This window comes from Platichthys flesus, chromosome 17 (assembly GCF_949316205.1).
Source record: "Platichthys flesus chromosome 17, fPlaFle2.1, whole genome shotgun sequence".
In the NCBI taxonomy this organism is placed as follows: Eukaryota; Metazoa; Chordata; class Actinopteri; order Pleuronectiformes; family Pleuronectidae; genus Platichthys; species Platichthys flesus.
Window position 1 is genome coordinate 5,512,639 of NC_084961.1, and position 16,223 is coordinate 5,528,861.

The window sequence follows — 16,223 nt, forward strand, 5'->3', positions numbered from 1 at the left end:
ATAAGAGGATCTGTGTGTGTGTGTGGAAGTTTTAAACAAATATACATCAGCAACAGTCCTGAGGAGAAACTACCTAAAGAGCACAAACCTCCGTGAAGCCATTACAGTCCCTTTAAATTCAATCAGGCTGCACCATATTGCTCACAGATATCATTCCCAGATGTATTCTGCCCATATTCAGGTGGATCATTTTCATTTGTGTTATTATTTTAACATGTTTACATGCTCTAATATTCAGGAAACACATCAGTCCTCACACTGTCAATTGCTGCAGCTCCTCTTTTCAGCCTCTGTCTTAAACACTTTGTTTTGGCTCCTGTCTCTTTAAGGCCCCCCCTCCCGCTGTTAAAGCCCAGTCTACTCTGATTGGCCAACTCACTCTGGCCAGCCTAACTCTGTTGTGATGGTCACTTGCTTCCAACTCATGCAGTAAATATTAGCATCTATTCTCAATTTACCTGGCTTTGTAAGGGGGCGTGTCAGAATAGCTTCTATGAGGTCATTACGCAAACGCGGGCATTGTGATATCACATGACATCACAATGATGCAATAGTTTAGAATTCTGTGGGGTTAGAGGAGCTCCCTTCACAGCAGGCCTTGGCTTCTTAACTTTGTAAACATTTTAAATAAATTAATAACCTATATAACACACAACAGCAAAGGTGAAAATTGGCGAAGTATCACATGTCCCCTTTAAAGTAAGTGAAATATAAATTCCTGGCCTCTTTAGATCTTTGCCAGAATCTATTGGGCTCTTTCTTGGCCGATGTCCCATCCTTCATTAAAGTTCTCTGGAAATCTGTAGTTTTTGTGTAATTCTTCCGTAAAAAAAAACTAAAACAAACAGACAGGGTCGAAAACATAACCTGCTATGCTTGTGTGTGTTTGAGTGTGCTGCAGTACTGGTGTTCATGGACGAGCCCTTCAGAGGTACACAGGTGGGGGAGTGAAATAGTGAAGTAATAAGACAGAGGTGCTGAAAGTTCTGCCCAGAGCCGATCGAGATTGGAGGCTGGACAAAGAGTTATAGCTACTAGGAAGAGATCCGTAAAGGCCTATGAAGCTCAACGCTGCCTGCAATTGAGGAGGATGGGATGGGAGGACAGCGTCAATGTTTTAAAGCACTGCTAAGCCAACCCGGAATGAAGTGAAATGACCACATGCCACACAGAGATGAGAAGTGAAAGGGAGGGGACGGGCAGAGTGAGAAACAGTGCAGAGAGGAGAGGAGAGGAGGGAGAGAGAGAGAAAACAGAGTGTGTCGTTCTAAGAGGAATATTTCAGGGTGGTAAATGGAGCAGAACTCCATTCCAGCTCCTCTCTTAACCTCCCCCGGTGTCTCATCCTCTGCATGCAAAGCATGAAGCCCAGGAGACAAAGAAAACAAGAGAGACCGAGCTGAGGAGACAAGCTTCAGGACAAAAAAACAAAAACAAACGCTGAATGAAAGACAAGACATTTCGCTCATGCATTTCTCTCAGAATAACAGAAAACACACAAACAGCTGCAGGTGTGAGAGTCTATTCCATTCAGAATTTATATTTTTGATTAAAGTGAGAAGGTCAGGGCTGTTGACCTCGACCACACAGCCGACCACCTGTCATGGTGCCCGCTGGGATGTGTTTCTCCTGCTTTACAGTTCACTCATTTGACTACAGAGTCTTCCTCGTGATAATTAACCTTTGAAGAGACAGTAATCAATGTTTTTATATCCACAGCAGAGCACATGACTACTTTTATGTGAAAGCGGATACTCGTAGGGATGAGTTGACAGAGTTATCGCCCGACATTACAGTTCCGCTCGTTCTGCGGCAGCTTTATATGGTTTCAGCTGCAGCCGGCAGCTCTGTTTTAAGGGCCCAGCACCACGTGGCAGACGGATAAAGTTTGTGACAAGCTGGTGGACGTGGTTGAGTATCGGGCATTTACAGATCCAGATTATTCCCTTAGGAGTTGGTGGAGAACAAAACCAGAGTCAAAAGGAGAGTGAATTACCTGAGAGACGTTCAATAACCAGAAGAAATGTCAAACAACCTTTTAAAGTATAGGAGGTGGTTTGAATGCATTATTAAGGACCAAGCCGATATGCAACAATGTTTATTTTACAGAATAAACAATTCAGAAAGGATGTGCATTCATGTTTTTATGTATACGTTTATTGTCATTATTTACGTTCTACATAGTTGGTTGTATTTTTTTTTAATATTTTTAGCTATTAATAATAAAGTTTATAGCTAAACGATAAATTGAGTGATAAGAGTTTGATGACATCTTAGGAATCACTGACAAAGTAAGCAGACGTCAGCAGAGAGTTTGGGCGTGAGAAATTTCACTGCCTTATATCTGTATCTGCCTAAGCCCCAAACCTCCATGTCGGTCAGGCTCTGTTAAAGACTCCTGCACAGCTCGAGGAATAGAGTCATGCTTTCTGATTTAAGTCTGATAGGCCTTGATAAGCTCTTCAATTTCAGGATATGCAGTGTTTCCTCTTTAAGCACGCTCGCCATGTGTTACATACATTACAGTGAGACTCAAACTTGGCAGCATATCTCCGACATACAGTTCATTCTCTGGAACATTACCACGGGATTTGTATGGAGTAATACTGCCAGATGGCCCGGAGATAGTAGAAAGTAATACTTGACGATTAAGAACATTATGGTGCAACTCTACTGGGTAACATTTAGTTATCAGCGAGAGTCAGACTTTCAGGGCGATATGCTTTGAGTCTGCCTCCTCGGCGGCATCTCTGTAATTAGTCGTACTGAAATCCTCAAAGTGCAACAAATAAATGGAGCAAAGAAAGCAGCTCCGGCAAACCCAGCGACTCTCACACAACCACGGCCGACTGCTGGGCCGGCATGAAAGGAGGGAGGGTGTTGTACACAGGTTCTATCTTTCACACAACAAATAATTGTTTAGTGTTAGACGGAGGAGAGAAGCAGCGTGACGCGGTTGGAGGGAGAGCGATAGAACGGCCGCAGCAATATTAAACAACACTTTGAGCACAGGTGAAGAGACGGCTTACAAAATCTTTACACCTGTCAGCACTGAAGGTCAGATACTTTGTGATCCCCGTCCTATTAAACGACACCATTTTTACAGCAGTAACAAAGTGTGCAATAACATGCGCCTTTACTTTATGTCCGTCTGTATAAGGCTTGACGGAGCCAACAGAGACGTGAGCAATCAAACCCTCTCCTCAAACAAGGCTTGTTCAAGCACCATGCTGCTGCTGCTGCTGCCAACACCACGCACGGTGGAACCTTCAAAAACAACGATGCTGTCCAATAAATCAAACGCAACCTGACGGCTTATCGCAGCGGCAAATCCAGTTACAGCAACGGATCCAGAGCCATGACATAAGATTTACAGCCGCACTGGCAAACTCGTGATGCTCATTACGGACATTTAGTTCAGTTTATATCACACTTACTGTAATTTCTACTTTCCAACTTGTAAACAGAGCTGATATCCACACCCAGGACATCATGGGAAAGTCTGTTCGCTACAATACATTTAATTTGGCCCTAAAAACATTGTTAGGGGAAATGAAACACTGAAATCTATTAGATATGGTTATATGTTATTTCTAACCCTCACAAACCCATCAACTTTTAGCCAAGCATTTGATTTCTAATCAGTGTGACAATGTTTGAAGAAAAACATAGTTGTGTTACACTTGTCTCTCTTGTGTTTAGTTGTTGTGTATTTATATCTACAGCTGGACCATCCAGTATTTCACTGACTGCCGCCATCTTGTGAGTTCAATGATGTAAATGCTCCCAGTAATGTTTCCCATCATTACCTTCACCCTCACATGATGTGGATGGAACATAAGGTCATGTTGATACCTACATTAAAGAAGGTTCATACTCTGGTCACAGGATTCACAGACAGTGGTATTCTTGGGGAAATGAGGAATGTTGATACTGGAAATAACATGCATGTGTAATTAAAAATCCTTGCACTGCTGCTACACATGCTTACTGGGATACTGGGACAATAGAAACCAGTGCTAATGCTCTTATCTCTGCTTTTTCCTGTTATGACAAGTGCAGCTCAAATGATCTATGGATGCTAATTGGTGAGAGAGGTGAGGAAGGCACAGCGATAAGCCACAGGTGTGTTTGAGAGGGGGGGAGAAACACCAGATGTAAAATGGCAACTCAGTCTGTCTGCTGAGGGTTGATTGTGAATCGACACAGCTAAAGTGGAAACTACCGATGCTATGCTAAGTTCAAGTAAAGCATTTGATGGTCCACCAGGCATGACAGGATTTCTCCTGGCTGGTCCTTCTACGACAGCACAATGACGCAATGCTGAAAAACATTAAGTTAGCTTTGTTTTATGTTATTATGTGAAGTGCAAAATAATTCCAGATTATCATAAGACTGTAACAGGACAAATTAGACTACGGCGATTCGCCACCGTCTACGTTATTAACTGGAAACATTGCGCTGAGCAGGGAGTGGCCTTGAGAGAAGAAGTGAAAAGAATGTCAGGCACCTGTCAGACGACGGGACGCAGAACAGACCGTGACATAGTTTAAGTTTCAAACAAAATTAAACAGCTTTGACGGGTCTGACGTGAGACAGAGGGCACAGGGCAACTGGGTCCACTGGTTGAAGGAAGAGTCTGAGCAACAATGTGCTGGACTCACTGGTTGTTTATATCAAGATGTTGACTTTCTCCTGAGGTCATCGCTGGTTGTTTGTAGCGACAGCAAACAGAAAGATTCCATTTGGCTGCATCTGTGAAATCCTCATTTGTGTGAAATCACAGTCGATTTTTAAAGTCTAACAATCTGGCAATTTTTAAGAATTCAACTGTGTCATCAACGAGACATAAAATCTGCAAATAGGATTTTAGAACACCCAGAAAAAAAGAACCGTGAGGCAACGTTCAAGTTTGGGTGCACGAAGCTTTTCATCTGAGGACTTATATCCGGAATCTGTCTTGCACAACAACAACCTCAAGAAGAACAACGTGTGACCAATCTATTAATACACTTCTGACACACAAACAGACGGGGGAACAGCATATTAGAAACAGCTTTCAGTACAATACAAACCTAACACACAACAGCACACACTGCCTCGTCTGAGCGGATCACGGTGCCGAACTCGCACCACGGACACACCCTCAGCCGCTACAGAGAATAACAAGATTGATAAAGCGGGGGTTTATTACAAAGCTCTTGGACCGCATTGAATTCAATATTGTGTTGTCTGGGATTTCTGGTCAGGTGTATTTTATCATACTGTAACAGCTTGTCTATATTTATATATTCATTGTTTTTCTAACTTCACATAGATTAATTTTTATTCATAGAAATATATAATAAGACAAATGCAGCATATAAAAACATGTATAGCCTGTAGCACACACACGTTTATTTTCCTAGAAAAGGCAAATTAATTGAATAGATCAATACGTCGGAGTAGTTGCTGCACCATCGCCTCATGTGTCCACAGTCCAGACAACTGTAATAACAGGAAGGAACTTTCACGGTTGTGTTAAGCAACTCTGACGCGGCAATAATAAAATACCACAAATGATTCATTCGACAGGGGCTAAAATAGATAGTATTTCTCAGAAAAGTTCACAGCACAAGTTTGCCTTACTTCTCCCATACTAGATAAGGATTTTAATAGGCACAAGCACTTAGACACAGTCTCCGGAGTGCATCACAAGCTAAGTGGTCTGCAAAGATGCTGACATCGGTTGAAAGAATTGTGCGTTTTCTTAAACAGGGAGTTTGTGTGTGCGCAGCAACTAAGTAAAGCCTGGAAAGAAGCAGTTCCTCTTTCGTTCTCTGGACGTTGCATCAAAACCTGATATTCAAATTAACATTTCACAGCCTTTTCAACGAGATGAGGCGACTGTGATTCACTCATTAGATTCATTTGCTTTGTGTGAACGGACTAAGAACATTGGGAATGTAATGTTCCTCGCAAAGTGGTTGTGTTCAAGTGTTTCAGGGAGAATGTTTGAGGCTGGAGTTTTGGGCTGAGGAAATAAATGTAGGACTGTGTGAAATGATTGTGTTGGGGTGCGATCCCGTGTGGATGAAGGCATGGGCCTCTCGGCTTTATTAACATCGCCAAGGCATCAACGTCTCCTCCGTTCCCATACGGTTCATGTTCACCCGTCGCTCATGCCCATATCGCATGATTACGCCGAGGAACAAGTATAATCAGCCATAATGCTTGACAGATGTTATGGCTGTTTTTAAAGCCAATACTACAGCCCCAGGCCTCCATATATGAAAACCCCATCTGTGCACAGCTATCAATGTGTGTGTGTGCTAGTTGAGAACCAAGATATGATCAGAGCCAAACATTAGGAATTAAGGTCACATCCACAGCTCAGGATATGTGATTGATGTTCCCCTGCTCCACCCCGTGATTGACTAATCACCTGAAGAGAAAAGAAACAGGTGCAAACTGATTCTGATTTCACAGATGAGATGTTTCGAATTTGCCGTTGAACGTGGCCAAGAAACAGCACTAAGCCCGCGATGACACCTCAAATATGACGGTGCACATAATCCCAACAAGAGAAGACACCCGTTTAAATCCCTCTTGGATCTGCCAGCACCCTTCCTAATCCACCCTCTAACATCTCCCATTGTGTCCAACATCTCATCTCAACCACCAACCGCCGCTAAAGGAAGACTGGAGACAAACCGCAGCCAGGAATCTTTCATGGACCGCCCGCTCTTGAGAAATAGGAAATGAAACATGCAGAGGGCTTGGAAGATTCTGGGTATTCCTGTGGTCTGGCACTCAGGGTTCTGTGGCCAAGGCCTTTAATTCCTAATGGTGGAGAACGCCAAGCTCTGGTCACGACAGGAAATGCCTGCTAGGTGAAACATCCGCCCAAGAACCGCTCATTCAAAAGTGTCAAAAACAAAGAGTTTCCTCACAAATGTTGTGCCTACTCGTCATGCAGTAGTATTGAAAAGGTAAACTCCATGTTTTTAAAACCTGGACTAATCAGAAGTTATTAGGACACGTAGAGCGCTGAAGTTTACTTTGTGTTTGTTTTGATTTACTCTGGAGTTTATGAGAGATGTGTTTATTGAAAAAAAGATTCATGACAGAATGTGACGCACACAGCCAGGGTTGTGTGTGTGTGTGTGTGTATGTGTGTGTGTGTGTGTGTGTGTAATTGAGGTAAAAGTTTGAACTAATCATGATATCGATTTGAAGTCTTATCGCCCTGCCCTAATTGACAACAAAAAATATGTGTGTGTGAACGTTTCCGTGCAGGATGGTCACTGGGGTGTGGGAGTTCGCGACGGAGTGTCACAGGAAGTGAATGCATGTTCGTACACAGGAACTCAGCCCTCATTCACTCTGCCTCAATGTGCACTCTTAGAGCAAATTAGGGAAGCCTTGGCAGCCTTTTAATGGTCTGTCACAGTCTAACAGGTTTAGAGCGCTTACAATGGACCTAGGCACTAAGCCCGACAGCTCGCGCTTAATTGTTCAGATCCTGTGTGTGTCTGTCTGTGTGTCTGTGTGTGTGTGTGTGTGTGTGTGTGTGTGTGTGTGTGTGTGTGTGTGCACCGTTAAAATCATTCTGCGCCTGTAACTAAAGTCATTGATTCTCATTTTGAGTGCAGATAAGATAGACACTCTCTGCCTGTCAATCTGTCGGCTGACTGGCTCACTAAAATAAACACCACGAGTGATATGTTGGAATGATTGTGGCGCCAAAATCTGTTTTTCCATCTGTGCTATTTAGGGGAAAGTTATATATTAAACCCAATGTATTCACGTATAGGTACTCTCTCACTCTGCTGATTGTTGGGAATTAATTGTGTGGATACTTCTGCACAAAGACAAATCATGTTTCTTGAGCAATTTCAAAAGAAACCACCTCCAGACCGAAACAAAGAGGCACAAGGCCGTAACTGGATTGAGTTATTGACTCGTGTAACCAATGATAAACAAAACATCAAGTGTCTCCATTTTCAAGTAGTGCCTGAAGAGATCAACAGAGCAAATAAAGCCATTTGTTTTACTCTCTGTAACCCCCACTCCATCACCCGGCAAAATGGTCCATGAAGGACGAGGTGGCTGCGCCCGGAATCCCTCATAAACGGCTGAAGACTCTGAGCTGTGTGACCTAGAATATGTTTGACAATCTTCTTTTAATTAGGCCTTGAAGACTCGACTCATTCCAACTGCTGTCCCGAGAGCTAAATTAATTACTGAGACAAAGCCCGTTCTAGCTCGTGGCAAAGATGAATCATTGCAGTATTTGGGCAGTGAGCAGTGCTCTTCAATCAAGGACTGATGAAAGAGACTCACAATTTAAAATGGGAGCTAATGTACTTCATCATAAAGCTCCTCCAGCCACACAACTACGGTGAACATCGGCAGCTGCCCCTCCTGCTATCAGGAATTCATTTAAAATATTCTCCTCATTATTTTGTGGAAGAATTCATCGGTTACAGCCAAATCTCTTTGAGTCACTACGTCCTTGTCCTCCCTGCATCCCCTGCTTTCCAACTTTCTTCAATCATTAGTCTGATCCTTTTGCTTTTTCCTGGACAATTCGCAGATCACTTGCTTTAATTCATTTGTCTCGTCCACGTCATCATCCGGCAGACAAGCCCTCACTTGTTACCAGCCGGCTAGTCGCTCATTCAGCGAAACGACTGTGTCATCTGTCAGCCGGTGTGAATGGGTGTTTGTGATTTATGGCTAATTTAGCAAATCAAAACATCAAGGGCTGTGCCAAAGCCTGGGCCTCAAAAAGAGAGACAGATAAGGAGGTCAGCTGGTGGGGTAAAGTGATGCTACCCCTACTCGTAATGAATAGGAGGAGATGCCAAGACGTTGAAAATTACATTTTTCATGAGATGTTCCGATACCAGCCTCACGGATACTTCAGATACTGACGGAAATGGCGTCGGTCATCTGCAAGTACGAAAATCTGTATTGGTCTGATACCACGTTTTTTGAGTACATTAGTTTTAAGATAGGATAATTTTGCAATTCTCTTTTCTGTGATATCACTTCTTCTTCTTTGCATTTGTGCTGCACTGCCACTGGCAAGGACTGTTTTTAGCAATATTTCACATAATACATGCCCATTCTTCTCTTTCACTTTCTGACTGGTTGGCTATTTCTATCTCGTCTTCTCTCTGCTATTATCACCTATTTTCTCCGACTCGAGCAATGTCCCTTTGTGCCTCTTTGAGTTTTCCGACCTTATGAATCTGGAGATGTACTGGGAATCCCTGCTAGCAGCTTGGTATTGACTGAATGATTGGCTGCGGTGTGCTTGGCAAGTCTAATGAGGTACAAACCAGAGTTTGCTTGCACCAACACTTCTCGATTGAATTGAAGGTTTCACTGGGATGTCCATGTCCTCCGACAAAAGAGGGATAGCTCACTCGGATGTTTTTTATTAGGAGAAGAATGTGTAATGTTATCAATTCACCACGATGAGTCAGAGGTTAGTGAACGGACGGGCGATGGGAGCCAGCGGTTGATGGTTAAATATTCACAAGAGTTCTTGAAAAGAAACACGATCAAGTCAAGTTATCAATCTAGAACTCCAGTAGACATTTAATAAAGACAATTTGTAGTAGTATGTAGTATTTTGTAGCAGTTAGCTTTGCATACTCACTGGGAAAAGCATCGTCTTTCTGGCTGACTCTTTTTCCAGTCAACTCTCTTGACTTCTACACGACTTTACTCACTGCTGTTCCGTCGCACCACCTTCCTCCCTGAGGGATCTTCATCCCACCATATTAAAGAGTGGAAATGGATCTGCTTCCATTGTAATTACAAACCCACTGGAGGCAAAGCTTCTTGATCTCTGCTGGATCCTCGCTCGCGTTGCTTTTTCTTCTCTATTTACTCACCTCCCTCTGCCGAGAGGACAGACACATGCTGAGCTATCGGTTGTGTTTTTCTTCCCTTTCTGTGGGCATTTCTGTATCTAATATGCCTGAAATTACACTTGCATTTAGGGAAGAAAAGAAACAGAGGGAAAGTGGGGGGTGTTCGAGAGAAAGACACTACAAGACAGAGGGGGGGTTGCTTTGGTTTCTTTGTTAAGTGTGGGAATTTCTACAGTAAAAGTTGTATTTGAAAAGCAGTAAAAAAAGCAATGCAGGGTAGTACAACGCCGTTGTTTACTGAGTGCAACTGGATAATCCATTTCTAGGCACTGTGAATCCTCCTTGAGGCCAAAGTGTTGACTCGTAACAGCCTGGGACGAAGACATGATAGTGGGGGAGAAATTGCTTTCTGCAGGGACGAAATGAAAATCGCTGAAAAGAAAACAGCCGCCCCTGCTGTCCCTTGAAAACGGGCCAGTTAAAGCCAGCCGAGTCTGCTACGCTTTGATTGTGGAGGGTCAAGATTAGGGCAATCGTTTGATAATCCTGCAGCGGCCTGCAACCAAGGCTAGCTGGCCCGGAGTACTGTGAGAAGCCTGGTGCATCAACATGCCACAAAACGAAAAAGACACACATGACAACAGGGAGGAAGTGTCTGCTGTGAATTTGTGGTTTGCTTCCCCCCGAGTGTGTCGTATGTTTCGAATCCATTCAGGGACTTTTTTGGGGGACTGAGAAAGTTTTGTCTGCTGGCTCTGTCTGTACCAGCTTCCTGGAATGTCTCTGAACGGATATCATGCAAAGTGATGCAGTGAAAATCAGCCCATCGAATTCATTGACTATCTGTTTTTTTCAATAAACTGCAACGTTGCATCGCAGGCTGCTAAAATCAGATCAGTCTCTTGTTCTATGTTTTCATTTAACAAATTCATCTGTTCAGCTTGCATCACATCCGAAAAACATCAATCATACCTCGATGATTATTACTGTATGTGAATGAAGAATATGTTAGTCATTGATTCGCGGTTCTGGGCTCAGCAGGATGTGGAGAGTGATGATAATAACTTCCTTCCTGAGTAAACAGTGAAGCTGCCGTCGTGCTTGACAGATTGATCATTGCGTTCGCCAACTGTGACATCGATGTCTTCTTCTCCTGACTTGATGAAGTCCTCTTCTATACGTTAGGTGTCTCCACCACAAAAAAGGAAAAGAAGAAGAAACACAAACCGAGCAGTATTGACAGTGGCTTCTTTCCTCCAGGCTTGTTCACATATCTCTGACTTGAAAAAGTTGTTACGGAGGTTTGTCCATAGTTTCCACCAGAGTGCCTCGTCTTTACCGATATCCCTCGAGGAGCCAATATCTATGCTCCCTCATTAAGGACATTGATGAAGGGTCATAGATTGTCTGTAGTGTCTGTAGAGTCTGTAGAGCTGGTCCTTTTCCCAGACTCTTGCCTCCAGCTAAATTCAGTAGCGCTATATCCACCAAAGTACCACGTTGAAATTACGTAACTTCTGGAGCACGCCATTGTGTACAAGAATGAGAAAGGTGCGCCTTAAGTGATGTAGTAGCTTTTGAGGTAAGCGGCAAACTGCACACAAAATGTTGCACTGGATATTCCGAACATTTGAGAACCAGCTTGGAGATGTTGCTACTTGAAGGAAATTACCCCAAATTCTTAGGTGTTATTGTCATTACCCATGGGCAAAATCAATTTATATTTAAAACTGCAGATAAAGTCAGAATAAAGCTGAGTATTTTTATATTTATTTTACCACTCACAAAACAAAGGACCATGCAAGTCCAACACCAGAAACAAAGAGTCAAGTCAAGATTAGGCCGACAGCATGAAAACTATTTCAGAAACTCCTGCGTCCCGTGTGTGGCTGTGGATGAAAGTTTGCGAGACGGACACATGAGCCCGACCACAACGAGAACCACAGCCGCAGTGTTTATGTCTGTCTTGTGGAATGTTCTGTTTTTGCTTCCTGTTTATTTGTTTTTTACAACACAGTTTAAAAGGGGCCTTGCTCCTCATTCCTTTGGGTTGGTGGAGTCGGAAATGACAGTGGTAATGATGTTGTGTTTGTTAGTGATGGACGCAATTGTTTGAAACAAGTGAAAAACATTGATATTGACAAAATGATGCACACACAATAACTTGAACACACAAAGATAGTGTATGTTTTACTTACTGAGAAGCGCCTGAGAATGTGTACCATGATATCGATGGAATAACATAAAAGGAAAGCCGTGTGCGACCTGCAGGAGTCAGCACAAAATGATGCTTATCACTTCTAAATCCAATCCAGTTTCTTCACTTGTTGCATGTAAGTGCTTCAGGGTAATCTCAACATGTTGGCAAAGAGGCCCCTGGAAATGCATGTTGTGCATATGTAAGATTAGGCAACATTGGAGTTTTGTAATGGAAAAATAAGCAAACACATTTACCACAGGAAGAAAAACCTTTTCCTGCTTCACGACTGTGACCGGAACAGGACCGTAATGAAATTATCGTGTCTGATTTCCAGTCACACCCCAAACGTTACATTAGAAAACCAGATCGCACCAATAAAGTCAAATCAAATGGATTGCAGAACAGCAATTAATTCCAGGGATAATGACAAGGGAAGCTGTCCAAAAGTGTCTCTACCTCAATTAGTCTCTCATTGTGCTGTCGATGCAGAGGATGGATGAAAGAAAACAAATTAAGTTGCAGAGGGGAGAGGGAGAGGGAGCGTGAAAGGAAAAGATAGCGAGAGGAAGCGATATACACAATGCTGGGCTTGAACGAGAAGAGTGTGGGAAAGAGGGGAAGATTAAAGGGAAGCGAGAGAAAAGGGGAGGAGAGGGAGGCGAAGAAAGAGAATCTGCTGAGTGTATAAAAGCTTCACTGGTAGTAACAGCCATTAATGGGCCCCAGAAAGTGATTGATTAGAAATAATAAGCAAGACAGAGAGAGAATTCTTAGAGATGTGAGCGACACACAAGATGGACGAGAGAGAAACGTCACGCGTCACCGAGAGAGAGGAACTGTGTTGTACTCACAGCTGTGTGGGCCGAGCAGTAGGCGTAGCTTGTGGACTGGTGGTGGTGGTGGTGGTGGTGGTGCGGCTGCTGTTGGTGGGATAGGTAATGCTGCAGACTTGCGTGGGTGAAGGAGGGGCCACTCCAGGCCCCTTGACCGGCACTGCTACCGGTGGTCCAGTCGGAGGCGAGGTTTGAATTCATGGCAGCTGCCTTGCTGCTGTGGTAACCTCTCACCGCTGCGCTGGGCTAAGGGAAGGACAGAAGTGGAAAGAGGGGACAAGGGGTTGGGAAACAGGGGGACGGAAGAGGTTAGCATGGGGCCGAGACAGAGGAGAAGAATGTGAGCGACTGCAGTGACAAATGTTACCAACAAGAATATCATTAGCATAACTGTGAGCAGCCTGTGCTGCAGCGAGCAGGCACTGACAGCTGACTGGCCGCTCACTGACCTGTATCGAAAGAGAAAGCAGGATGTGGTGTTGATCCCAAATCTCCATACCATCGAGAGTGAGCGCACACTTTCTCTTCAGCGTCTCCCCGCTCTTTCTCTCCCAGAACACCAGATGTTGTGAAAACCCCCTTCTGTCACGGTCGACATGCGTCCTCGCTGGTGTGCTGATTGGTTTGATAAGATGCTCGGATTACAGGCTGGCAATGGGCGCCCTGGTGTGGCATTATATATTGGGTATCAACAGGGTCGGGGAAGCGCAGGGGCTGAGTCTGCTGACAGGCCGGCTTACGGCGCTCGCAGATGGGTTACCTGGGCTGTCATAGCCACTGGAGTACACAGGAAATAGAGCACAAACGAGGCACACATGCCAATCTGTGGCACTCTAACAAGGCAGAGGGTAAATCCGGTAATAGTGTCTGACTCTGCTCTGCAGTGACATCTAGAGTTTGTTTAAACCTGCAATAGCTTAATATGATTTTTAGTGTTGATGATTTTTGAATGATTAGTTAAGTTTACTTTAGTTGTTATCAGTGGTTTTATCGTAAGTTTTTGATTGTGTGATATATATATAATAAACAAAACAGAAAGTAAAAGAGCATTAAGTCAGGAATGAACCTTAACGAAATGTGTAACCCATGAATGTTTGTGTACATTTTGGGTTTTACATCTGGGAACAACGCACAACAGCGATTTATTCTTTGTAACTCCTCTTCTGGAGATGGTTTTAGTGGGTTTACCCTGCGTATACCTGCAAGATTACGTGTAATAGAGGGAATAATATACAGCCGTTACATTCTGCATCAGGTATAATGATAATTTAAGTTTTTTTTTCGTTCAAAATGTCCGAAATTTCTGTTTTCAAACCAACTAATCACACATATCATATAGCTGACCCTTTTATCCAATGCGACTTAAAATAAATGGATTCAACCATGAGGGTACAAACACAGAACAGCAAGAATCATGTAGATTTATTGATAGTGTATTTATTTGCAGCTCTGATCCTTTAGCTCCAGTTTTCTCTGCCTCAGAAAAAAACAAAACTATGACGCAACATAAAGAGCACTCTCTACACTGATTCAATTTACATGTGCGAATGGTGTGCAGAGCAAAGACAAACGCCATGAATGAAGCACAGCTGTGCATCGCCAGTGAGTATTAACAGTCCCCTTTAGCCCCCGTAGAATTTTCACAGAGGTCAGAGGTCATCCCGCACAGGGGAGATTGCAGCAGAGCGATAGCAGCGATACAGACTCACAGCTGCCAGAGGGCCAGCCAGTTTGGTATTCTTCATCATGAAAGAAGCAGAGGAGGAGGGGGGGGGAGTAAGACAAAGTTCAGCTGAATCTATACAATATATATATAACGACCGGTTTAATGTTTGTGTTAATATAAAACAGAAGGAGGCAGTTTCCCCCGGAAGTAGGATAAGCTCATTTAAACAGTACAGTGAACAGTCCATAGAGGAGCATGAGAGAGGCCCACTGGTGTAATGAAACCACTGAAACATGTGAAACACCGATTTTTGAATCACCAGGGTTTGAACAATATAAAGTCTGAAACGTTTAGCAAGAATGCTAAAAGTGAGCAACGCTGCATTTTTTTTACTTCTACTCTTGGGAAACTCTCTGGCCTCGACTGAAATACTTGGCCATTGGGTCAAAATCTGAGGACTGTGTGTGGGCAAGGCACATTGTACTAAAGACACATGAGCATTTACAGCTATGCCTCAGGGATGCAAGTGCTTCGCAAACAGCCTGAACTATTACACGGGCGATGAGAGAGCCAGAAGGGAATGAACGGGCCCAGGAATGGTACATTAAGCTGCATGGCCACAGCAGCCGCTTAAGCACAAGTATTCACCAGTTCACAGAGTTTAAATACAGCTGCGAGCGAATCAACAACCTCCATTGGCCTTATAAATGACGACCATTCGGCCAATGATGAGGCACTTGGAAGTGATTCATCTGTGCAAAGGTGTTGTGTTTAAGGCCCCATTACAAGTGTTTACTTTCATGCTCATATATTCTGTGGGATAACACTTTGACGTTGGATTTGTCTGCTGCATGACTGACACGATATCCGCTCCTTATGTCACAGGTCCTAGCATGAGGGGCGGAGATCTGAGGGTCTCTGCATTCCTCGACTGGAATGCATGATTGGTCCCCAGACTGAGATCCATGTCACAGACTTTCAGCGGCTCGTCAGAGAGCTGCACTCGGCCCATATTTCTTCATTTTATATGAGGGCCAATCGGATCTGGTTACACGCAGCTCTACCTCCCCTGAGGGGGAATGTTTTACATGTAGGCAAACAGATGTATGTGTGTGTTGGCTCGTATCTACAAGCATTGGTTTCACTCTTCTCTTTATTTATTAAAGGTAAATAATTTGATATGGGCATCATTAACATTTTTCATATTCTGATTTATGTCCTTTGAGTCTTTGTGTGAGGGTCAATTGAAGCTCTACAGTTTGGCAGAAACCATCTCCGGAAAGTGGAATACTTTGAAGGTTCAAGCCCTGGTTTTCAGAATGTAAGGTTAATTTGAACAATATAAGAACACAAATCTAGAATTTATCTACCATTGGTCGATTATTGGGGATATTATGATAAAGAATCGCTACATAAAAAATCTGTAAACCAAAAAAACTACATATATTTGCATTGTAGTGTAATTGCTTCAAAAGCAACCATTAAGATTATTCTAATGCATTCTGAAACCTTTACAAACGACAGCTTTGACCTGATCCACAGCTGCTTCACATATTAATATCTCCTCCAGCATGTTAACTTTTGAACATAATACAGGGATGTGGGTTATTTTCTTCAAACAGGACAGTCATTTTGCTCTCCATGAAAGAGAAAAG

At 43.3% G+C, this 16,223-nt stretch overlaps 1 protein-coding gene across 1 annotated transcript in view; it reads right to left on the reverse strand.

The window, feature by feature from the left end:
• The window catches only part of LOC133972785 (RNA-binding motif, single-stranded-interacting protein 3-like), a gene marked incomplete in the record, with an annotated part of 235,040 nt that overhangs the window by 170,496 nt on the left and 48,321 nt on the right, over positions 1-16,223 (reverse strand). Inside the window, 1 exon segment of the mRNA XM_062410357.1 lies at positions 12,921-13,148. Within this exon segment, the coding sequence (XP_062266341.1) occupies positions 12,921-13,148 (228 nt within the window).